The 26285-nt window shown below is 36.9% G+C and overlaps 1 protein-coding gene across 1 annotated transcript in view; it reads left to right on the plus strand.

The window, feature by feature from the left end:
- PTPRN2 (protein tyrosine phosphatase receptor type N2) overlaps nt 1-26285 on the plus strand; it is a 1540415-nt gene that overhangs the window by 759117 nt on the left and 755013 nt on the right. The window contains exon 11 of the mRNA XM_072652081.1: nt 20891-20970. Within this exon, the coding sequence (XP_072508182.1) occupies nt 20891-20970 (80 nt within the window). The remainder of the gene's footprint in view (nt 1-20890; nt 20971-26285) is intronic.

Below are 26285 nucleotides of genomic sequence, written 5' to 3' on the forward strand. Positions count from 1 at the left end.
ACAGTTTGTGCGATATACCACAATTAATTCCAAATGGATAAAGTACTTAACTATAAATGGTCACAATACCAAAATGATAGAAGAATGAATGCTCAAATCATTTTAGCTACATATGGCAAGAGATGGATTTAGGAGCAGACAAGGGAAAGAGGATTAGAAAAGATAAAATAGATAATTTTGATTCTGTAAAATTAAAACATATAGGTGGGAATACAGTCAATCTAACTAGAATAAAGAGAAAAGTTATGGGTTAGGGGAAAAGACTTTCAGTAGATAATTCTGATAAAAGTCTGTCTTCAAAATCTATAGTCATACTACTGGACAGTTGCTTCCTCAGTCCACATTAGAAAATCAGTCAATGAAAAAGAATTAAGATTTTCTGTTTATTATATATGTATATATATACATATCTATTTTGTTTTTTTATTTATTAAATATTTTATTTGTATGAATTATATATCATATATAACGTATTAATTATAAAAATATAATAAAATATATTAATATTTTATTAAAATAATATTTTAGTATATATGTATACATATATATGGCACTAGAAGAAGCAGTTAGGATTCTTCACATGGAAACTTTTTCTCTATGTTGATCCCATTTTTAAAAGGAATACCACAGTAATGTATTTTTCCCTGTTTAAATGTGAAAGTGACCATCAATTCTCTATTGAGAACATGGGAGGGTCTGTTTACAAATAGAGAGTGATGGACATAATTTAAGGATGGGGGAAATTTTTTTGAATAGTGCAGGGTATTCAACACTAGATTGTTTTATTGAGAATTTTTATGAAAAACTTCTTTGGGAGTATTTTAAAATCCCTGGAATTATTCTCTTCCATTTAAGATGATTTGGCATAAAGATTGGGAGATGGCCTGGATGGTCTTGCAAGATACTTTGAAGTATTAGAATTGTATTTTGTATTCATACTAGAGGAGCATTCATCTTTTAGGAATTGGCATCCCTGATAAATAAAGCTTTGAAGCCTTCTTTCCTTCTTTCTACACTGGGAAACCTGAATGGCATTGTACAACTTTGCTTTGGTCATAGCTGTAGGAGAGAACTCTTAAAGACATGCGGTCAGAGATCCATTTGAGTATTCAATCTACATCTGTGTATAATTGAGTCAGTGTTCCATGATGGATAGCATGCTGTGGTTGGGGACAGAGTTCATCCTGCTTGTGACACTTTTTAGCTCTCTGACCCTAGGCAAGGCACTTAACTTATCTGCACCTCAGACAACTCCCCAGGATTTATCTAGTAGGTCACCAGTTCTTAAAGTGTGATCCAGTGACCACTGGATGGCCCTTGATATCCTTTCAGATGGTCCATGAGGTCAAACTATTTTCAAAATAATGTCTTAACTCTAATATGATAAATATCAATAGATCTAACCCCATAAGCAAAAGTTCTTTGGAACTTTTTAAAAATTTACTTTTTGAACATACTCAAAGGCCAAGAAGTTTCAGAACCACCATACTGCTATAGATCAGTTATAATCTGCTTCACTGGAATGAGCAATGGCAGTGAGAGTTCTCCCTCCTGGAGAGCTCACAAACCCTCCATTTTTCCTGTAGTATCATTTGGTACTAGGATAGTTTTCAAAGGAATTAAATTTAACATTGAGTTACTAAAAAAGTGATAAGCACTGAGAGGGATACAGTGACGCCAAAGACAGGTCTCTTGCCCCCAGGCAGCTTATAATCTAGTAGGGGGCATAAGATGTGAATAAATATGAAATAGCAGGTACCAAGCTGAGTATGATAAAAGTATTGGGTTTAGAGAGAAGAGATCATTCCAGGCTATAGGGAATCAAAGAAAGCTACAAGAAAGTGGTGGAACCATGAATGATGAATAGGATTCACAAGGTCATTATATGAGGAATTAGTGTTTTAGATATAGGGAAGGAAATGGATAAATCCTATATTTAGAGTTGGAAGAAATCATGGGGATCAATGAGTTCACTTTCCTCAAGTTATAGATAAGGAAACTGCAGCTTAGAAAAGTTAGGGATTTGCTTGTGGTCACCCAGCTAATAAAAGGTCAGGAGCAGTGTTTGAAACCAGGTCTTTCTCCATTCAAGCCTAGAACCCTAGCCATTGTACCACATTGTCTTGAATGGACTTAAAAAACATAAGAGTCATGTTTGAGGTAAAGTGAATAAGCCAGTAAGATGGGAGCTCTGGGTACCTGAAAGGAGTGAATCATTACAGGATTGGGGGTAGGACAGTTATATGACAAACTTTTCATTAGGAAGTTTAATACAATGGTGTTGTAAAAAATGAGGTGCTGCTGGGGGAGTGGTGGGAGGAGAGCCTGGAAATGGAAAGACTGATTAGGAAAATATTACTGTAGTCTAGGCTAGTGGTAATAAACTCTTGAAACAGTGTGATGGGAATGGGAATAGATAGGAAGGAGTAGGAGCATCAAGACGTAGTCTTGCGGTAGAAGCATCAGGGCTTATAGATTGATTGGCTGTTGGACAGGAAGGACATGATGAAACATGCCAGTAGTGCTTCCATTAACAACAGCCAAGTCAGAATGATGAGAAGTAATTTAAGGTGTGGGGAGTGGAAAAAGAATTGAGTACTTGGGTATTATTTTGGTCCACTTTTGTTTGCGGGATGTCTTGTTTTGAATATTTTGAGATAGCTATTTACTTTGATGGAAGTTCAGTTACACACAAACACACACACACAAACACACACACACACACACACACACACACACACTTGACTATGTCCAGCTCTCTAGGGAACATTTAGAAAAGTGGACAGCATGGTCCTGGTTATGAAAGAAAAGTAGCATGGGCAAATGGAAAATGCTTGACCTGTAGCCAAGCAGACGTAAGTTTGAGTCTCACCTTTAAAATTTAGTATAGAAACCAATGCTTTAATTTCCAAATCTCAACTTTTCTACTCTGTTAATACCAGGATAATAATACCTATGATTCCTTTCTATTTGAATTACTGTGAGGCTTACATGAATAATCTATATAAAGAGTTTTTGTAAACCTTAAAGTGCTCTATAAATTTTTTTTGGGGGGGTGGTGGTCTGATGATTTCATGGCTATAAGACTCTCCCAAGGAGCCAGTTTCTTATGCCAAGGCAGATATGCACCTGTACTACAAATGGTAGAGTTGCTGGGGTAATCCTGAGGTTATGTGACTTGTCCAGAGTAATACAGCCAGTATATGTCAGAGATGGGATTTGAACACAGGTTTTCCTGATTCTGAGGCCAGAGTTCTTCCTATTACACTACATTACATTATCACTCTTGGAGAGAGGGGCATGGTTTGTGTCTTGAGAGTCAAAACCAGATTCTAATGTTCCCAGGGAGAGTTCTGAGTAGGAACAAAATGATTTATGGAGTTATTATTGAGAAACCTTCAGTACTGAATCTGGCGCATATGATCCTAGATATTATTAAGGAGCTTAAAAATATCTTCTTTTAGGTGAAAGAAGAGAAGTGCCTATATTCATGAAAATGTTAGAGAACAGAAGCAATTTGTTAATATAATTCTAACAGGTAGCCCATTATCAAAGTTCTAGGATCATGTGGATAGATTTCGTGTTGAAAGATTCTCAGTCAGTCATGAGAATCTTCCATCTCTGCTCTCAGGCTGCCAAATTTGCTACCTAGCACCTGAAAACATTTGAATACTATAACCTGAGGGCATTTAACTTAATGCATGTGTAAAATTTCAAAGACACATCCCTGGGGCTCTCTGGAAATCACCAGCATTTCCCTGCCTATTACACTTAAAGCCTGTTCTAGGCTGGACTTAAAGGCCACCTCTTCAGGTAAGTAGACACCCAAAAACTCGAACAACCACCCCTATTTTTAAAAATTATTGTTATTTTCTACATGATTAACCAGTTTATCCCATAGATCTAGCCTATGCCTTCCAAATCTGAAGAGGGAGGGGTCTTTCATTTCTCACCAGTCCCTTTATTTTTAATAATCTCTCTTTTCTTCTCAGAATTAGGCCTCAGGCTGTTTATAGTAAATCCTGATGAGAAGAAGTTAAACTTTTAATTTCTAAGTTCCCTGTTTTCTAGGTATCTTTCTAGGGATCAGGACTATGTCATATTAGGCAGTTTCTTTGACTTCTTTCCTGAAAAAGCACTGTATACACCCACCCTCCCCAGGAAAGCTAAATCCATGTGCAATTTTTTTTCCTTTGGTGCTTTTGTCACAGTGCACAGTCACTGGGAAAATCAAATGTCCTTGGTGAGGATACATACTTTTTAATGTATTTGCCTTCCAATAACTAGGTAATCATAGTAACTACTTATCACTAATACACAGTTGCATATTCAACTCACTCTTTACTTGCTGCTCTCGTGATGTTTACAGGCTAACATACTGCTAATGGATGTGTTCCAGATCTCCTTTCCTTACCACCCCCCCTCCATATCCAATATAAAAAACATTTCATATGAGACCCAAAACACAACCTGCGCTTCATTACGTAAGCTCGGTGCTCACACAGACCAAGTTCAGTCTTAAAAGTTTCCCAATAATAATTCTATTACTTGGTAGGCCCCCTACCCAGAAGTCCCTGGGGGAACATAAAACAGATTTTGATTCATTCCTCTCAAGGTCCTGTGCTCCTTCAAGCAACCTTAGCTCCAAAGGCATTAATTTGATATAGGTTTATTATTTTTTTATGGCCAAAATGTAAATGACAGAGAAAGAATGAATGCATTTGCTTAGTTAGGAAAGATTTGGAGATCAAGTTCTAGGGAGCATGCGTTCCTCCATTTCACAGGTTCAGGAGTTCATTCACAAAGTTCTTGCAAATTACACGTCACCAGTGAGTTAAGTCCCTCTGTGATGCACCCCTGTTGTGGGTCCTGGGGCCAGGACAGTATCAGTTGTTCTTTCCTGACTTTCTACTTGTGTTCCTTTTACACCACCATCTACTTTTATCCTTCCTGGGGTCACTACTGCCTGCTCACTGCTACTATCACCATCTTTCAACTCCCCTGTGGCTGATTATAAGCCATAGGCTCCTCCATTTTTGGTGGTGTTCTTGTGTTATTTCTTTCTTCTTTCTTTCCTTCCTGCCTTCTCTCTCTTTTTGTCTGTCTGTCTGTCTCATCTGTCTCTGTCCCTCTCTTTTTGTCTTTGCCTTTCTCTGTATGTCTGTTTTTATCTGTCTTCCTTCTCTCTCCCTCTCTCCTTTTTTCCTTCTTTATCTCCATCCTTCTGTCTCTGTTTTTCTTTCCTCTTTCTTTATCCTTTCCTCCCCAATTCTCAGTTGTTTTTTTCAATGTGCATGTACCCAAGGGATTTTCTTCTATTCTGTGGATAGGAGGGAGAGGCAGAAGGGATGCCTAATCCTCTCAGAAATGATCTGACTCTGTTAGCATGGTGCTTCTCTGTGAATGCCCTCCAGTTGGTATAATTTACACATTTCAACACTGGAGGGGCCCCACTTATGTAACCACATGTAAAATGTGGAAGAAATGCTTTGACAGTTTAAGGGGTGCTAAGTTTCTCCTCAAACAATCAAACCAAAAAAGAATCTCTGAGTTGTGCTATCGAAAAGGGCCACTGCTGAGGAACTTGAAAATGGGCCTTGAGATGAGGATTTTAATCTGGTGTTACTTTGTTTACCCACTGGACTGATTACATTTGACTTAATTAGTGAGTCTTGGAATACCTTAGAGAGAAGACCTCTGGGAGAGTTCCAGGCTATCACCAAGGTTACTCTTGAATTCCAAAAAAGACTCCTGATGATTCTTTATGCTGTTTTTGCATTTTTTTTTTTTTTTTTTTTGCTATCTGTTTGTTACCTTTGGGTAGTTTGCTACACAAACAGATTTGCTATCTGTTTGTTACCTATGTATAGTTTGACTAAGTAAGGGTGACCTCATAAAGAAGAAGTCACATAGCCACATTCTTCTCTTTTCTAAATCAGCTTTTTCTTTGTTTAGATGTTTAGATCTAAAGAGAGAACCGATGAATTAGTTGAAACAATGCTGAAAGATTACAGAGTAAGGTAACCTGATAATTTCCAGGCAGCTTCTGCTTCCCTCCCCCAGAACATCAACAGTAAAATCATCATTTTCTCCCTTTGACTTTGCTACTTTTCAGTAATGATTCAGCCAATCTCTCGATCCAATCAGTTCACAAGTCCTCTTGCGTCTGATTTAGAATTGTTTGAATCCATGACTTCCTTACCCATTCCTGCAGTTTACAGTTCCCTAAAACTACTACTGTAGTTTGCCAACTAGTCTTTCTGCCATACTATTTTCCTCAATTCAATTCCATGGATATTTAGTTAGCATAATACCCTGTGCTAGGCACCACATGAAAGCAGCATAGTATGGTGGGAAGAAGATTGGACCTGGAGTATAAGAACTTGAGTTTAAATCTCAGTTCTGCAATTCACCTTCCAAGAATTTGGTTCTTCATCTATAAAGTGAGAGGGTTGGAATAGACAAACCTCATGAGTCCCGTCCGTATTTAGATCTATGATTCAGTGAACTCATGAAGATGATAAGTAACTCAGTTAGAGTGGTAAGTATGTTATTTAATGATGCATATGTAATATGGCATCTATTTACCATGGATGACCATGCAAACAACTAGCACTTCTGAAGCACCAAAAAAAGCACTTGCTACTAGCATCTCATCTCTGCACTGGTCCTATTGTATTTTTAGGCTTAGATGAGACACATTCAAGATGGAGAAACACAAAGTACAACCATTGCATTAAATCTAACTTTCTTATATTATAAATATATTTTGTTGTTTGTATGGTCAATAGTAAATAGATTACATATTACATACGCATCATTAATATAATTATCATTCTAGCTGAGCTACTTATATCCACATGAGTTCATCAAGCCATAGATCTAAACATGGAAGGAGACAATGAGATCTACAAACAGACTTGCTTTAATGCATTTTCTAATTCCCCCTACTCCCTTGTTCTCATTGGGCATAATCTGAATGAATTTTTTTCCTTTTTCATATTGTGTTCTTTTGTGCTAACTGTTATCTCAGTTGTACCTTGTAGTACTTGTTTTTGGGTCATGTCTGACTGCATGATACCATTTGCAATTTTCTTGGCAAAGATTCTGATGTGGTTTGCTATTTCCTTCTCTAGATCATTTTATAGATGAAAAAAGTAAGGCAAATGGGGTTTTGTGACTTGCCCAGGGACGTATAGCGTCTGAGGCCAGATTTGAACTTATGAAGAAGAGTCTTCCTCATTTCAGTCACAGCACTCTATAAACTATATACGCTGTCTCCCCACAAAACAAATATGGTCTACCTTACAATATGAGATTTGATGGAGTCATTGTGCTTTCTTGACATTTTTCCATCTGAATAGGTCCAAACCTAAGCCTAAACACAATGCTGTTCATTGGTTCATTAATAGAACCAATGTAGAGATAAGATGCTAGTAATGAGTTCTTTTTGGTGCTTCAGGAGCTCAATCGCCTTGGACAGGGTCCAAGACTAACTTGCCTCATACTGAGTTCCACCTTCTAGCAAATGGTGTTCTAGCCATACTCCACTGTACTTCATGTGACTTGGAGCTCATTGTTTTTAATAGCCCAGTAATGCTCTCTCAGAGAAGCATTAAATGAGAATAGTGAATGTGGATGTGTAACTTTAGTCCTAGGTGTAGTAAGCACAGAATGGTGCGTATGCACCTCAAGGCGTTTGTTCAAACCTGCTGCACATTCACAAAAACAATTATCTCCACAACTAACAAATTTTACTTGGCTTGATTTTCTGGAACATTACTAATGGTTTTTTTTTTTAACACTACATATGTATGAGCACACACGCATGAGTAAACACAACAAAAGGATGCATACATACACAAATAAATGTACAGTGTGTACTCGTGTGTATACTCACATATATTCACAGAAATGAATATTCCCAAACAGTTATGCATCACAACCTACCCACACTGGTGAGATCAGTTTGAGAAAATGTTGCTCGTATCAATGGAGCCTATACCTTAGAAAAGACAGACTCCCAGTGATGGAGAGATCCATCCCATCACATCCCTGAGCCCAGTATCTGTCTCCTCTTTGCTTCACACTGGCACTTGTTTCTCAAATTATTTTCCACTAGGGGGTATGGTAGACTGCAACTGTATTCCACTGCAACCTGCTATGTAATAGAGTAACATGGGAGAACACAGAGCAGAGGAAAAACTGGGGACTTGCTCCAAGCTTGGAGACTGCTTTTGTAAGGATTGAAATCCTGTCATTCAGAAGCATCATTTTGACCTAGGGCCCACAAGTGATGTGGACACCAGGCCAGCTCTCAGGTGGCTTGCCTGCCAGCTGGGTCATTGTCTTGTTAATAAGCAGGACCAAAAAAAAAAAAAAAAAGCCTAGGAAGCAGTTTGAGAAAGGAAATAGTTCATTCCTCTTCTCTCCCACCCTATCTAGGCTTTTCCTCCTCAGCCCCAGGGCCCTGTCTGCTATACTTAATGGATGACTTGAGGCTCTGGGCAGGGTGAAGTTGGGGGTGTGGGTGCCAGTGTCATTACCTCGACAATCAGCCTTCAAGTTATTTCTGTACAAACACTGTAATTACTTCATCTCTTGTAAACAGAATCAAAAGCTGAGGCACATAAGGGTAACAATTTGCAATATGCTGCAAATGTCTTTGTAGGGGGAATAGACGATGACTTTATGGCTGAAGGCAACATTATTGAAATAAGAAAAAAATTACCAGCAGAAGTTCTGCCATCCAACAGAGGGGGTAATTAGTCTGTAAATTTCCAGTAATATATTTAGGAGACCATTAAAGGAGACGTTCCCCTTTGCACAGGGATTGTTCCTTATGTGCTCCTCACCAAACTAGATTTTGCTTACCTTTGCTGGAAAAGGAGGAAAAAATCAGCCAAAGTACAATCAGCCAGGATTAGTAGGAGAGATGGACGTGCAGGATGATTGGGTTGACAGGATTGAAAAAATAATAATGGTACCCCAATCATTCCTCACCCCTGTCTCTGAAACTGTCCAATATTTCTCTCTGCAATTATATATTGAAGGCTAAAAGAACCACCCCTCACGGTTTAAATATTGCTTCCAGCAGAGGAGACCCAAACTTTCTTCACGTTGCTTTGTTTGATGTACCAAGCTGATCAGCCTTCCCTACCCCTCACCCCATTGTATTTCATCCTTCCAACATGACAAATGTGATTGTGATGTAACCTAACCGTTAAAGATGGAGAACGTGCCATAATTAGTGACATCTCTAGGGCTTAGAGAAAGTTGTTTATTTGCACCAAAACGCCTGTAAACAACCATGCCATTGAAGTAATCTCTATTTAGTGATGTAAAGACAAATGCAGTTAATATTAGCTTGGCTCCAGAGTACTTGGCAGCATCATTTAAAACAAAAAAAAGAAGAAAGCTAATCCCATCTTGATCCTTGCTAACTAATTTTGAGTTCTTTTGTCATGAATGTTGTAGGCTCGTTTGTACAGCTTACGCCCCTTTCAAAGACTGAGTCACCCATTAGAGCACTCTTAAAAATATTTATCAAATAAATTCTCATTTTATTTAGGGGTCTGACACATTCCAGCTGAAGATATGCAGTACCGGAGTCCCTGGGGTTCAGTCACTCTCTCTGAAATGTTTATTTATTGAGTGTTTTATGCTAGGAAGCCCCTGGTGAGATAGCTTTTTTTCCCCTCTTTTATGAGCTTCTTGGCACGAGCAGCTCCTGTGCATCCAGCTGAAATGCCATTGGGGAAAAGTCAGAGGGCAAGTGTTGGCACTTTGTGAAGGGGGTGGCGGTCAGATGTTTGGGTGGCCCTTTGGAGAGGAATGTGGAATATCATCATTGGCTGTGTCCCTAGGTGATTTCTGAGTGTCTGACTTGACTCATTCTTACCCATTCTCTCTGTTTAGCATTCTGTCCTCATGTTTGTTGCTTCCTTCCTTTCTCCCTTTTCGGATGCAATTTCACATCCACAAGAGGATCATTGACAATATGTTAAAATTGGAGACTGAGCTGAAGAAATCACAGATTTAGAAGGGGATTCTGAGATTATCTAGTCCTAGAATCTTTCAAGGGTTGATGAAACTGAGGCTTGGAGATGAAGAGACTTTCCTGAGGTCACACCACTTACTAGAGAAAAGGCTGGACATAAAGCTCTACTCTCCAGATGTAAGCCCTTATTATGTACTTTTCCTCTGAGAAAGATCCAAAGTCTTGATCATTCCATCAATTTACTTCACCTCATCACCACCCTCCACCCTCTCTTCACTTTAGGTTTCAGAGGGCAGGGAGACAGGGGAAAGTAGTGGGGTGGTGCTTGAAACACAAGTAAGTCAGTTTGAACCCATCTATAAGAAAGAGAGTAGATTTCAGCTTATGAAAGAGAATACAAGGCACTATCCAACCTCCATCCTACCCCTCGTATATACACTCTCCTCTCACCACCAGTTTATACTATGTTATTGTTGTTCAGTTGTTTCAATTGTATCCAATTCTTGGTGACATTGTTTGAGGTTTTCTTGACAAAGATAATGGAATGACTTGCCATTTCCTTCTCCAGCTCATTGTATAGATGAAGAAACTAAGGCAAACAGGGTTAAGTGACTGACCCAGGGTCATACTTAGTGTCTAAAAGTGGATTTGAACTCAGGTCTCCCTGACTCCAAGCCTTGCTCTCTGTTCATTCTGTTACCTAGTTGTACACACACACATACACACACACACACACACCAATTTTGTGTCTGTGCTTGCTCCCAAGTCATGACCCCACTTGAATATTTCAGTTTTAATAACTATATTATAAAATGGCCTATTCCACTTTTGCACAATTCCATGAGGAATTTTTTTGTTTTCTTTTCTGTTTCAATCTGCCTTGTTGCAACTTTTACCCATTATTCTTAGCTCTGCTCACTGGGCAAAACCAAATAGGCTTGATTCTTCCTTCATATGACAGCTCTTTAAATGCTTGAAAACAGCTATCCAATCCCTTCTAAATCCTCTCTTCTCAAGGCTAAACTTCCCCAAGTACTTCAGCTGATCTATGTAGGGAATGCTATCTCTTTGCCTTTGTTTATGAGTGGCTCTTTGCCATCATAGTTGACCTCAACTGGACATTCTTTGGTGTCCTTTCCTAAAATGTGTTGTTTTGTTCAAAGTGGTGCCCAGTGGTACAACTGCAAGCCTCAGCTGTCATAAGACCAGAACAACAAATAATAAGATTATTATTTCTTTCATTCTTGATATTATGTTTCCATTAAAATAGTCTAAGAGCAATATTTTTAATTTAAAAAAACTGGCTACCATGACACTTTTGACTACTGTACTATACATGGACCTTTTATTTTTCCTTAGATCTTATTTTATAAGCTTTCATCTATACCAACAGTTCTCAAAGCACAGTCCATAGATACCTGGGGACACCCTTTCAGAGGGGTTGAGAGGTCAGAACCATTATCACATTTAGCCTTTCATTTGTAGTTTCTAGTTACTGAACACTACGAAGACATTTGGTATCTTTGTTAGAAAATCATGTTATTTTTCCAGTGTCACAGTGAGTCATGATTATGCACAGTTAATACTTCATACTTAATGGAAGTATAATTTCATCAGTGTGGGTACTCCTTTCAAGAATGTAGTTTGCAATTGTTCCCTTATAACTTATTATCTGATTCGAGATGTGGTTGAAAAATCCATCACCTTCAATCAACATGATAAGCCTTTCTAAATTTGTCTAGTGTGGTCCTCCATCACAAGCATATGGTCTGTATTCTTATTAGGTTCAGAGAAAGTTTGAAAATTTGTGGTCTCTTGGCACAGCCTTTGAGAATCTTAAGTCCAGGATGAGGCAGTAGAGTAGGCTTCTGCACAATGAAACCTGTATTAAAGTCATGTTTTGGTCACTTCATTTTCTGCTTAGGTTTTTTCTCTCAACCTTTGTGCTAGATATTATGCTGCTTTGGTGAATGATTCCATCGAGTATGGTTGATCATTATTTAATGATTGGTCATTTTTTATTCTTGGAAGGATAATCTTTCTGAATAAGAATTTTTGTAGTATCGGACCACGGTCATAGGATGCATGAGGGGATCAAAAAATGGACTGGACTAGGAAATCCCTGAAAATTATGAATATCCAAAGCAGGATTTGAACGTCTGTCTTCATGCTTGCAAGGTCAGCATTTCATATGGTAGTTATTTTTGATATTATGGATCAAAACCTTTAATCAGGAAATGACAAATTTTCATTAAATGGATTTAAATTAGTGACCTTTCTTTGTAAGAGGAAAAAGTTGTATATGCCTGTGGGATAAGGATGGAGAGTTTAGTAGCTGTCTGGTCAAAGATTTCTTATTCCACTAATGATAAATCGATTCAGCTTAACAAGGCTTTAGGATCATCATTTTATTTTGAATTACTTTAAACAAATCATCTTGTTTTTATCAGGCCTATAAACTACCTACCAAGTGGACCAGGAGACCAGCTTGAGGATTAGGGGTCCCGATGAAGGAAAAGTGGGGAAATTAAAGAGACAAAGAGAGTTTCGTGAAAACTTCCTTTTGGCAAGTGTTGAATCCATTGCATTCCAAGTAAATCAGAAAGGTAACCCATATATTCAGGGATGTGTGATCATTTGGGAGCTGCTACTACAACCCTCTCACAGCAGCTGAATTAGAGGTTTTCCTTTACAATTGAAGTTGCCCCCTGGGCTTGCAATCTCCTCCACCTAACCCCTGTCTCTTTTAGACACTTAATCTGAAGTGATATGTGGAAATATTCAAGGGTTTTTTCCACTGAACAGCCAGGCATACAAGATATGACTGAGAGGGAAAAAATCACAACTGCCAGCAATCCAAAACTGAGGTTAAATTAACACAGAGCACTCATCTGTTCTCCAAGTTTTGGGCTATAAACAAGATAACATTATGTCCTGAACTACAGGACCACATGGTATACAGAGTGATATTAAAGACAGAACACAGGTACAAGTTGACTTCATCAGGGAAAAAAGAAGCTTTCAGTCATAACATCCTGTAAATCATAGATGTCATAGATGTAGTTATCTATGGGAGAAAAAAGAATAGCAATACGATGACATACCACAATTTGAGGATCCATTTAAAACAGTGAGCCCTCAAAAGAAAGTGTTTCTCAGAAAGAATACATTAAAAAGTAGAAAAAGAGAGGTTTCCTGAATAGAGTACCCAATTTTAAAATTCAGTCTACAAATTAACAAAGTCAAAATCGGTATAAAAGAAGAAATCATGAAAATTAGAAGAGAAATACATAAAATGGAAAAAAAAAGAATATAGAAGTGATAAAATTAAAATCTTCTTTTTGAAAGGAATGAAAACAACCTGAGCCAATGACACCATTATTTGTTTTCTACCTCAAAGAGATAAGAAACGAAGGAAAAGATTCACATAGAGAGAAAAATATTTATAACAGCTCTTTTTGTGATGGTAAAGAATCTGAACTTAAGGGCATTTCTATCAACTGGGAAATGACTAACCAAATTACATTTATAAATGTGTTGGAGTACTATTTGGTATAATTAATGATGAAGAAAATAGGTCCAGAGAAACCTGGGAAGACTTGTACAAAAAGAGAAATGATCAGAACTAGGAGAACAATGTATAAAATAAGAATATTGTGAAAATAAACAGCTTTGGAAGACTGAATAATTATCATCAGTACAATAATGATCTACAATTCCATAGGACTCACAATGAAACAGTTTATGTAACTCCTAACAGAGAAGTGATGGATAAAGGTTGAAGACTGGTGTGTGTGTGTGTGTGTGTGTGTGTGTGTGTGTGTGTACAACTAGGTAACAGAATGAACAGAGAGCAAGGCTTGGAGTCAGGAAGACCTGAGTTCAAATCCACTTTTAGACCTGGACAATGACACAAACTGCTTTGTTTCACTGTTTATATGTTACAAAGATTTTGTTTGTTTTTCTTTTTCCTTTTTCATTGGGATAGGCTAACTGAAGGGAGAAGAATTTTGCTAAATGGAAAAACATAAAATAAAGTACAAAGATAAATGTCAGTAAATTTTTAAGTGGTGGAAAAATTAATTCCTATGACAATGATAGTGAATAATGATGTAAGTTTTTTAGTACCGTATCTTTATGTAAATTCATTCTAATTTTAAGGATACTTAAAATTAATAAACCTTTATTGAGAGCAAACCAAGAAAAGAGAGAAGATTTAAAGTACTGAAATTTTTAAAAATGTGGCCAACATTAATTCAAATCAAAGGGAAGACAAAAAAAATCAGAACTTAAAAAATGATTATATGCTAGCCTAACAGAAAATTTACAGAAAATTGCTGTTTACCCACAAAATATAAAATACTTAAATTATTGGGACATAAAAAAGACATTTTAAGCAACCTAATTTTGGAGAGTGAAACCGAGCAAGACATAAAAGTTTTGCCAAAGTATGTAAAGGGGAATCTCAGATCCATTAAAGGTTAATTTCACCATTTAAAGAGCAATTAATACTTGCACTTTAACAAGCTATTACCAATGATTAAAGAAGAAAGCTGTAAAACTCCCATTATTAGACAAAAATTATCGTAATTTAAATCAGGGAAGAATAAAGCAAAGAATGTGAATTACAGACTAATATCACTAGCTAATATTGATGAAAAATTTTAAATAAAGTTTTGGTAGAAAAACTTGAACAATGTATCTCCCAAATTATTTGCTGTGACTGAGTTGGATTTATAAGAAGGATAGTTCAACATTAGAAAATCGATAAACATAATTAGAATAAAAATAATAAAAAATCAAAACTGTATAATTCTACTTATAGTTGTAGAAAAAGTCTTTAATAATATGCAAAATTCATTTAGCCTAAAAACCCTAAGTGACACAACCAATGTAGAGCCACTTGTAATATGTTGTTGTTGATTTGATTTTTAATTATGTCCAACTCTTCATGACCCCTTTTGGGATTCTCTTGGCAAAAGTACTGGAGTAGTTTGCCATTTCCTTCTTCAGCTCATTTTACAGATGAGAAAAGTGAAGAAAACAGGGTTAAAGCTAGATTTAAACTCAGGAAAAGGAGTGTTGCAACCTCCGGTCCTACTATTCCACCCACTGTGACACCTAGCTGCACATTATTTAAAACCCAAAACTAGTATTACCACTAGTAAGGGAGGAGGCACAATGGACCAAGTACTGAGACTGGAGTTAGGAAGATCAGAGGTCCATTCTGAACTCAGATAGCTTTGTGACTCTGGGCAAGTCACTTAAATCTTTGTTTCAGTTTCCTCATTTGTAAAATGGGGATCATGTTAGACTCAATAGATAAGAATCAGACACCATTGAACACAGTATCCTAGTAAAATGGAGGACATGAACTACTTCAGAAAAACTCCATTTGAACAATACTGAGAAATTTAGAATGAAGTTTGATTTAAAAAATAGGCTTAAACCAGCATCTCATCCCTAATATTCCAATAATTTTCAAAACCTAAACTTACACACTTTATCATTAAAAAGGAATTGAAATGAAATGGATGACATTTTTGCAAAAATGACTGGGAGAAGTATCCTAATAAAAAAGGGAGAGGAGACATCAAAACATATACAAAATAAAATGTAATTGCATGAAATGGAGAAACTTTTATATACACATAAGAAAGTAAATAGCTAATTGGGAAAAAAAACTTTGCATCAAATATTTCTGGTAATGGTTTGACAATGTACGTATGTGGAATAAGCACAAATATATGAGCTTTACCCCAGTGGATAAATGATTCAAAATATATGAACAAAGAGTTTATGAAAGACAAATTTCAAACTATTAACATAGGAGAAATTGTTCCAAACTATTAATTATAACATTAATACAAGTTAAAAACAACTCTAACGTATCACCACACTTCCAGAATGTTGAAAAAAGTGGAAAAATATAGCATCAGAGGGGCTTTGGGAAAATCATTATGTTCCTACATTGTTGTTGGAGTTGTGAACGAGTTTATTTTGTTTCATCTTTTAGGCATGTCTGACTCTTGGTGATTTCATCTGGGATTTCTTGGCAAAGTTACTGAAGTGGTTTGCTATTTCTTTCTCCAGCTCATTTTATAGATAAGGAAATTTAAGCCAACAGGGTTGAGTGACTTTCCCAGGGTCACACAGTTTATATGTGTCTGAGGCCAAATTTGAACTTGGGAAAATGAGTTTTCCTGACTGCAGGTTCAACACCCTATCAATTCTGCCACCTAATCGGTCTGTGAATCAGCTGAACCTTTCTGAAAAACAATTTGCAGTTTTTAAAAGAGATGACTAAAATATCAGTATATCCTACTTAAAGAAGTAAGAGAACAATGAAAGAAGTTTTCTATATACAACAAAATACTAACACTTTTTGTAATAGCAAGTAGCTGAAAAATGAAATGGACACCAACCAATTTAATCACTCTAACAATCGATAAGCATTTATTGTATGTTGGCAATATGTTCCAGGCACTGTGTTAGGGGACATAATTGTAGGAGTAAGAGAGTCCCTGACGTCAAGGAACTTGTATCCTCCTAGGAGATATGTAAACTCACAGAAAAGAAAATATAGATATATACAAAATGCATGCAAAGTTATTATGATGGATGAACACTAAGAGTTGGGAAATTAAGATCTCTTGAAGGCAGTGGGGATTGATTAGAAAAATTATGGTCCCTGAATGCAATGGAGTATTATTGTTCTGTGAGAAACCATGAATATGAGGTATCCATGTAAATATGGGAATATGTATGAACTGATACAGAGCAAACTAATCAAAATGAGGAAAACCATATATAAAACAATTCAACAATGTAAGCAGAAAAAGTAAGAAAATGAATAAGATAATTATAACAAATTTTGGCCTGAAAAGAGATGAGAAAGTATGCCAACCTCTATTCCTAAGCAGGAGTGGGGGGTTTTCAGGGCAACATCCAGAGATGTGATATGGTAATGGTGGTATGGTATAGCATATCACTTATTTGTTTCTTTTTATCTTTGTAATAAAAGATGATGGGAATGGGAAGGAGGGAAGAGAATTGTTTTTAAAAGCATGTGTAATAAAAAAAAAAAAAAGAAGACATTAACAAATCTTTAAAAAAGAACAAAATCTTGCACAGCTATTTTTAAGGTCTTTGTTACCATTCAACAACTTTGAGGATACAACTACAACTAAAAGAACAACTCAACAATTTCCAGACTTATTTGTTAAAAGCAAACTGTAGTAAGTTTTGAGGTCATTTGGACTATGTGAAAATGCTACTTATCCAGCAGAAGGGTAGGAGTTAAGTAAATAGAGAAGGCAAAACATTCTAGTAGGAGATTTTTGCTATTCTTTTCATTTCTAGTACTTTGGACAGTGCCATGAAAATACTAAGTGCTTAACAACTGCTTATTGACACTGGCCATTAATTAAGAGGAACAAACTTAACTGAAGCAGAAAAAAACGGTGTTATGTTCATGGCACAATGAAGAGACCCATCAACCATTGACTGGATTGTAAAGTGTGTATTGGTGAATATTTCCCAATAAGTTAGTTTAGGAATGGTGGAACCAAATTTGGGAAGATGTTGAAAGTCAGAGGAGATTATAGAGAGCCATTAAAGTTTTACGGATAGGGTTGTTGACTGAAGCTGTATGAATGGCAGAATGCTCTAGGACAGTAGTTTCAAATGATAAGGAAGAATTAGTTTTGGAGTCAGAGGTCCTGTGGTCAAACACCACCTCTCTGGCTCACTATCTGAATAACCTTGGGCAAGTCACTTACCTCACTAGTCTGACCTCAGTTTATTCATTTGTAAAAAGGACTTTGGAACATATGGTCTCAAAGGTCCCTTTCAGTTTTATTTCTATTACCCAAATCTTAGGAAATTAAGAAGCAATCTTACAATTGAGGTCTTCAAGTATGTCTAGAATATCATAGAAAGGGAAAGATGCTTTGGATTAGCATTGGAATAAATAATTACTGAGGTCCTTTCTTTCTCTATGATTCTGCTCTTTTAATAGAGAAACTTTATTTCCTATTTATCCTCTATAAAGCTTGCTTTGTGTATATTTGTTTTTACATTGTCGTTACCATTAGATTTTAAGTTCTTTGAGGGCAGAAATTGTTCTTTGCCTCTTCTTGTACCCCAGTGCTTAGCACAGTGCCTGACACCTATTAGGTGCTTAATAAATGTTTATTGAATTAAATGAAATTGAAAATTGAAATATTGGTCAGTTAAATTATTTATGGGGTTTTGAATTATTACTGCCCACTTAATTATGTGAGGTATTATTTGGTTTTTGCATTTCCTTTAGGATTTTGATTGTACATGTCAGAGAGCAAAAGTGCTGAGAAAAAGTAATGGGTGTGTAGCAATGAGCTCCTGGTTAGTAGAGTCTGATAATGGAATGATTCAAAAACATTGTACCTTTAAAGGCAGATTCTGGACTTAGGCAACTAACTAAATAGTCCTGTGAGCTTTTATGTGCTGAACTTCATCAGGAGGTATGAAGGATTTCCCATTTCTTTCCTCATCCCCTGTCATCTGGTCATTTCCTTACCATACTTAGACCTCATATAACCCTTCCTTTTCCATCTTTTGATTTTTGTTCATTTCTATACTTATCTGGGTAGATTTATTTTTTCTTTTACTTGATGGTAAGCTCTATGAGCTTCACATTCATATTTTGTCCCTGACACACAGCTTAGTACAATGTTCTACGTATAGTAAGTACTTAATAAGTATTTGGTGAATTGGACTGAATTGAACTGTAAGTATATCTTTAAAACTTTCCATCTTAAGAAGAAAAGGAAGTAGAAAGGACCACATTATTTCCAATTTTTAAAAAAGCAAATATGGTTAGAGAGAATTTAGGTAAATTTATCATGATAATTCATTAGTGAGTTCTTATGGGAGTTGGGAATGCTTGAGGCACAGTCTGGTATAGTGAGGTAGGTTTTAATTCAAAAGACCTGGCCATGAATTTGATTATACCTGCATGAGCTTCCCCTTTGGGGGCTATGTTTCTCCTCTTGTAAAATGAGATGACTGGACTAAAAAGTTTAAGGTCCATTCGAATTTTAAATCTTTTAACTCAGTACTTCCAAAGTGATTTTTCTAAAGTGATTTCAAAGTGATTTCTGCATATACCATCCTTGTATGTATGTATGCATTTTAAAATTTATTTTATTTTCAGTTCGTGGAACAAAACAACCATTTTCATAACATAGCATAAGATGATTGCACAGGAAACTGCAACTCTACTATGTAAAACATGCTATTCCCTCTAAAACTAGAGTATGCATGTACATTTCTTTTTTCTTCCCTTCCTCTCTACCCCCTTGCCCTAGAGATAGTTACTTGTATTTATTATATTCCAGGTCCCCTTCCTAACTCCCTTCTACCCTCTATGATATAGGCCTACTGCCTTGTTAGCTATTCCTCATAGATGACTCTCTACCTCCCACTCTGTGCTTTTTCATTGACTGTCCTCCATGCCTAAAAAGCTCTCTTTCCTTACCTCTGACTCACAGAATACCCATATTCCTCTAAGATTCAGTGGATATGTCACCTTATGAGGCCTTTCCTAGTCTACCCAGCTCCTAGATCCTTCCGTCTAATATTATCTTTCTGTAATGTTTCTTTTCTGTATTTATCTTGTATGAATCTATGTATTTATTCACATATTGTTTCCCCACTTAAAATATGATGTCTTTGAGGGCAAGCCTTTTGCCTTCCCCCCTTGCTTAGTACATATGAATAAATTCCAATAAATGCTTGTGGATGAATGGGTTGATTATGTATCTTTGAGCATGATAGCATAGGCAATAGGTACAACTTTTGCCCCATGTCCCTAGGTACCATAGTGTGAAACAAAATATGAGGCTTGATGGACTATTGTTTTCACCCGATATGATAACTCATATGTTCCAAGGAAGGGGTCCCCAGCCTTTTCCCAGTTGAGGAACTGCCTTCTATTTCTCTGAAGTCTTACTATGGCTGCCAGGGCTATATGCCAAAAGAAGACAGTACATAATGTTATTGGTGGAAATTGTTAATGACAAGAGAAGAGCATGGCAGTGGTGAGTGATCTACATCAGCAGGCCACAATTGACCTATAAGAGGTTTTCTCTGTAGGATTACTCAGTTCTTTGAATGATTACAGACATATTTCTCCATCACTGGTTTGTTTTCAATCAAGGAAACTAAATAACGATCTTAAAAAGGAAGGTTCACCTCCTTTAGCCCTGGTGTATTTTTCATTAAAGACTGGTCCTGAATCCCTAGTTGTCTCTGATTTAAGATAACATAGCATTCTACTATATTTGTTTCTAAAGTGTGTGGGGGTCCTGGCATAAAACGACCCAGAGAAGTCAGTGTTCAACATGATGTTTAAGTTATTCATATCTATTTGGTCATTCCAGCCTGGAATTTGTTCTGCCTGTTCTCTACACTCTATGCAGAAGTCCTGATGACTTCTGGTAAATTTTATTTTTTGTTGTTGTTTTTGGTGATTTTTTAAAGGGACCCATTGTTTATCATAATCCCTTAGGAACTAATCTTTCTGTGACAGTTTCCCCCTCAATCCTGCATGAACATTTGCCTGTTATTATTGGGTTACTGGGGTTGATTTGAATATTTTTTTAAAAGATAAGAGCACTGAAGCTTTGTAAAGGAAAGCACATCGATTGAATTACTTGAGGAAGGGACCAAAGAATAATTCTACCTATGAAATACAAAACCCAGGGGAGGTCAAACTGGGGGTCTAGCAGTGGCCCTGGATGCTTTCCACTTAATATGTCAATGTTTTTCATCTGACTTTCATAGGAAAGGAACATTATGTTAGAGGGCTCAATGATGAACTTTTTGTTTTTAAATGGTGTCTTTCAGTGTGCTGGGACCAGCAGTGACCTTCAAAGTGAGCTCCAGTTTCCAAAACATGACAACTGCAGATGTTGCAAAGGCAGCAGGTAAGGCCATTTTGATGTACATACAAACACATGCGCCAGTGGAGAGAATGGTGATCCATAAAAACAGGCCCCATAGAAAAGGCACACTTTCCTTGAGCAGATTGACATTTAATGAAGGAGACAGTTGAAGGGTTAGTGGCACTGAGGGCAAATTGAAGTGTAACATCCCTGAGTCAATTAAAACTGCCTGAGACTTCATTGTTTGCACAGGGACTGGATTAAACAGAGAAATGTGGACATGGCTTCAGATAGAAGAGAAAAGACCACAGAGCAGTTCTGTCTGAAGGAGAAAAAGACAAGCTTTTTAAAAGCAAGGATTTGGCATCCTTGGTAACCCTGATGTTAAAGAATGAATGTGGACTTAGGTTGAGGCCATTTGTTCTGGACAAGACAGGAAGAAAAACGCTGCTTTCTTTTATCCATCTGTTATATAGGCATGTTCTATGATCTGGAAGACTTAAGATAAACATAGTCCATATCCATAAGTAAAGGGTTTCACTGTATGGACCACAGAGAGGGGACCATTGTTGTGGTCCCCTTAATTGTGGAGTTTTATTTGCTCTCTGACGTGACTTGGGTTTGCGTTAGTTATTATATGATCAGTGCCTCCTCATGGAAGATACAGAAATATTGCCTTTAGTGCAATTCTTAGGGAATAGTGTGTTGGGCTTCATTTGGGCTCCAGATTAATTTTAAATTAAACATATCTTTTTTGTTTCAACCCTCATTGTTGTAAGTCTTTACAAAATATATTATTCCTCTTTCTTGCTTTGGTAAGTAAAATATTGTGTGCATAACTAAATATTTGATGACTGAGGTCAATTCAAAGTCTTGGATCATTAGGACTGCCTTGTAGTTGTACCTAGCATAAAATTCTAGGCACCACATAAAGTTATTGTTTTCTGAATCTGTCAAATAAACTTATTTTGTTTTTACTTAGTTATTTCTCCAAACAACAGTGGTATTAAAAGAGGGTTCTGTGTCCTTGGATCCTGGCTAATGAAGGACTTGGTCTATTTTCACAGTACAATTTTGAGGACACACAGTCAAAGCACAACCTACTATAGTAATGAATCTTTACAAATGGCTAAAACGTTGGTCCAAGGTACCTTGATGGTCTCTGAATTTTTAGTCTTCTGGTGATGTCCTTATATGCTCTTAGGAACTCCCATCCTCTGACCATAGTGGTTTTTGAGACAAGTTGATGACTGAGGAAATTTAAGTTGGTAAGATAGAATTCTCTCTCTTACACACTCACCCTTAGCCAAATATTTTTATACCTATTGTTCAGGTTAGAATTTCAGACATCAATGTCTCACCTAAGAATCACTGCTAAGTTTTAAGTCATGTGTTGGGGTATATGTAATATGACGTGGTATCTGGTATGCAAAGTTAAAGCAATCCACCTCATAAGAAGGAAATAGACCATTCCTGAAATCTCTTTGCCCTCTGAAAGGAGTTTGGCATGGATTGCTTTTCTTGGTCACTTGTGGTAGGTATTACTGGCCTGCATTCTTTCCTTTTCCTTCATCTACCATATCAACTTCAGTTATCATCCATGAATTGTTTGTAGTCGCTATTGTTTTTCTTTTTTAACCAGGAACAACTTTTTATCAATCTGCTGATTACAGAAATGCATTCGCAGTTGTTCAAAAGAGAGAATTCACCAGAATACTGGGAAGTTAGTTTTGAATGTTGTTGTTGTTGTTCAGTCAGGAGTTCTCTTGGCAAAGATACTGGAGTGGTTTGCCATTTTCTTCTCCAGTTCATTTTACAGATGAGGAAACTGAGGCAAACATAGTTGAATGATTTGCCCTGGGTCACACAGTTAGTAAGTGTCTGAGGCCAGGTTTGAACTCAGCAAGATGAGTCTTCCTGAATCCATACCAGGCACTCTATCCTCTGTGTCACCTAGCTACCCTAGCTTTGAATTTAGTCCCCCCAACTTCAAGGATTCTAACACAGAGAGCCTTGGGTCAGAAGTTAAGCAGATCTAAGTTCAAGTACAGTCTCAGACTTGCCACTCATATGAATCTGGGCAAGTGATTTTGCCTCCATTTTCCTCAACTGTAAAATGCAGATAATAACAACATCTCCTTTTCAGGATTGTTATGAGGATCAAATGAGATCCTATATTTGGAAAGCATTGGCACAGGTCTAGCATAGAGTAGACCCTTTATAAATGCTTATTCCCTTCCCCTTCCTTCCATCTCCTCTTTCATTATGACTTGAAGGCAAAAATAAAATAGTGTTTTTCTTGTTATGATTCTGTGCTCATCATCAGTGACTTTTTGGTGAGTTTTATTTCGTTATAGAGTCATTTAAAGAAAGATATTAAAGGACTAGAATGAAGATAGAACGATACCAAACATGTATCATGTTTAGACCTCATATCAATAGCTTTCTAAGCATTAATGAACCACTTCATTAGACCATTAATGTTCATTGATGTCTCCAGTATGTGTGTTTGGGTTGTGTGTGTGTGTGTGTGTGTGCGTGCCAAGTTAGAACAATAGATATAAAGAGCCCTTATAAATTTATAAAATCAAGAAATTTAAGAAATATGATTCTCAAAGTAAAACATTTAATGTCTTTTAATATTTTGTTTTAACGTAGGCTGTACTAAATATAATATGAACACAAAGGTTCCTTATTCTTTATGGTAATGAGTTATATGACAAGCTCTCAGCCATTTTATCCTCCCAAATCCCCAGTCATCTTTGATTCCTCCTTCTCCCTTACCTCCAACAAATAATTAACTAAGTCCTATTAATTCTATCCCCCAAACATCCCTTGCATCTGTTCTCTTCTGCCAAATCATGCTGTTACCATCCTAGTTCAGAAGGTCCCCCATCCTAAGAGCTTCCAAATCAGTTTATTTGCTTCTAGTTTATTGCCTCTCTACTCCATTCTGGACAGAAATGTCAATGTAACCTTGTTGTTCAGCCATTACTTTGTGCCCCCCATTTGGGATTTTCTTGGCAGAGATCCTGAAGTGGTTTGCCATTTCCTTCTCCAACTCATTTATACAGATGAGGAAACTAAGGTAAACAGAGTAAGCAACTTGCTCAGTAGCTAGTAAGTGAGCGAGTGTGGGTTTGAACTCAAGAAGGTGAGTCTTTGTCCACTGTACTACCTATCTGCCCCAATGTCATCCTACAATCCCAAGTTTAGTGATGGAAGGAACTTGTGTGAACATTCCCCCTCCTGCTGCTCTAGATGAGCACCTACTCTGCAACATACAACTTAGAGTCACTTGGGGTATAGAAAGGGCATGTGATTTGCCCCGGATTACAGAGACAGTATGTTTCCAAGGCAAGACTTGAACACAGATCTTTCTGACTCTGAAGTCAGTTCCAATTTTCTATCCCATGTTCTTACAATCCCTTATTTTACCCTGCAAGGGCCAAGAGAAATGCCTTAAGGTCACTAAGATAATTAAATGGTAGAATTAGGATTTGAATCCTCAACTTCAAACTTCAAATTTAGCATTGTTAGTGCTGAATCATAATGTCTCCTTCCATTATGTCTCTTCATATTATTCCCTACTAAAATACATTCAGTGATTTACTATTATCTTCAAAATATAATACAAAGCCCTTCATAATCTGACCACAGGCTAGCTTTCCTTACTTCCTTTACATTACTGCCCTCCATGGGCTGTATATTCCAAGCTATCTTGACTAACGACAACAACATTTATATAGCACTTACTATGTGCCAGGCACAGTGCTGAGTGCTTTATAAATATTGTCTCATTTGATACTCTCAAACAAATGCTCACTGAGCCTCCAGTTTCACCTTTCTCCTCTGGTATTCACCCAGATCTACTTTATGCCTGGAGAACAATCCTTCCTCAACGTCACCTTTCACAATTTGGCTTTTCTTTCAAGGATCATTTCCGACACCATCTTCTCACTGATGTCTTCTGGTAATCCCCTTAACTGATCTCTTGGTTTTCAAAGTTTAGGTATAGGTCCATATCTCTACTTTGCACATATCTTACCTGGAATTTACATATCTATGTATGTGCTGTGTCCTCCCACCGCCCAATCTCAAACGATGGGGGGCTTTGTAAAAATTATGTATCCCCCAGCATCTTGCATAGTGCCCTGCACACAGTTGATGTTTACTAAATGCTTGTTGAATTAAAGGATTTAATCTTCTAACTATAAAGATAGAACACTATCTTCCTAGGCTAGTACAGAATCTCTTTGGGGACAGTATTTGACAACATGAAAGAAAACAATGTGCCTTTCATTAAATGGTGGGTTATCCCAATGGGAGGCAGACTTCATCACTCTATTGGTAAGGAAGTAAATTAAGCTAGAAAGAACTGTTATATTCAGCCTCAGAAGACTAGGTAAAGCTTGAAGGAGGGTAGCTGCACCTTAGCTGTTGTATAGTTTATCAACAGGACAGGCACACTTTAGATGGCATGTGCTGGCATTGTCTGTAAATGTTATCAGGGATATTTAAAAAATTAGCAGACCCTTATACAGAAATTACTTCTGAGATTGTGCTTTTCCCGTATGTTTAAGCTGTTTTAAATCCTTCTGAAATGTTTACAGTTGGATCACCCCAAGGGGCTTAATGGGTCCTATGTTGGAGAAATCTTTTGTTATTGGTAATGAAGGGACACTAGTACTCTAACTATGGCATTAAAAGTGCAATTTTTTTCTGCTAATTTCATATGAAATGGCACAAAACTTCTAAGACTAACCATATGTTTAATACCATATAAACTCTCTTCCAATATCATTTAGTATTTATCCTGAATGACAAATGCAGTATTTTATTATGAAACAGAATCTCTTCGTTATGCCAGACAATTCTTGTCAGGGCATTCTGCCTAATTTATGACCTTGGGTTTGAGCATAAGGTATTAGAGAATATTAAAGAATAAATGGATATTGCTTAATAACACAAAGAAGCATTTACTGTATTGCATATGCATTTAGTATTAATGTCAGAGATAGCATTTAATCTTTGCTATCAAGCCATCTAGACAAATTGAACAGAACTGAAATTGATGTATTTGAGACTTCCTTTCCATTCTAATGTTATTTTAAGGTACAAATACCACACCTATCAGTTCTAACATTCTTTTTGCATATATGCAGTTGGCCATATTTTAGAAGCACATGCAATACCCCATCCAGTATTGTATTATTTACTGCATCTACATCTATGTATATTTATGGTGTATATTCAAAATTTCATATGTTAGGATACATGTGATGGCAGCTAGGTGGTTCAGTGAATACAGTACTGGACCTGGAATCACAAAGACTTGAGTTTGAATCCAGTCTCAG

Source organism: Notamacropus eugenii, chromosome 3 (genome assembly GCF_028372415.1).
Source record: "Notamacropus eugenii isolate mMacEug1 chromosome 3, mMacEug1.pri_v2, whole genome shotgun sequence".
Classification (NCBI taxonomy): domain Eukaryota; kingdom Metazoa; phylum Chordata; class Mammalia; order Diprotodontia; family Macropodidae; genus Notamacropus; species Notamacropus eugenii.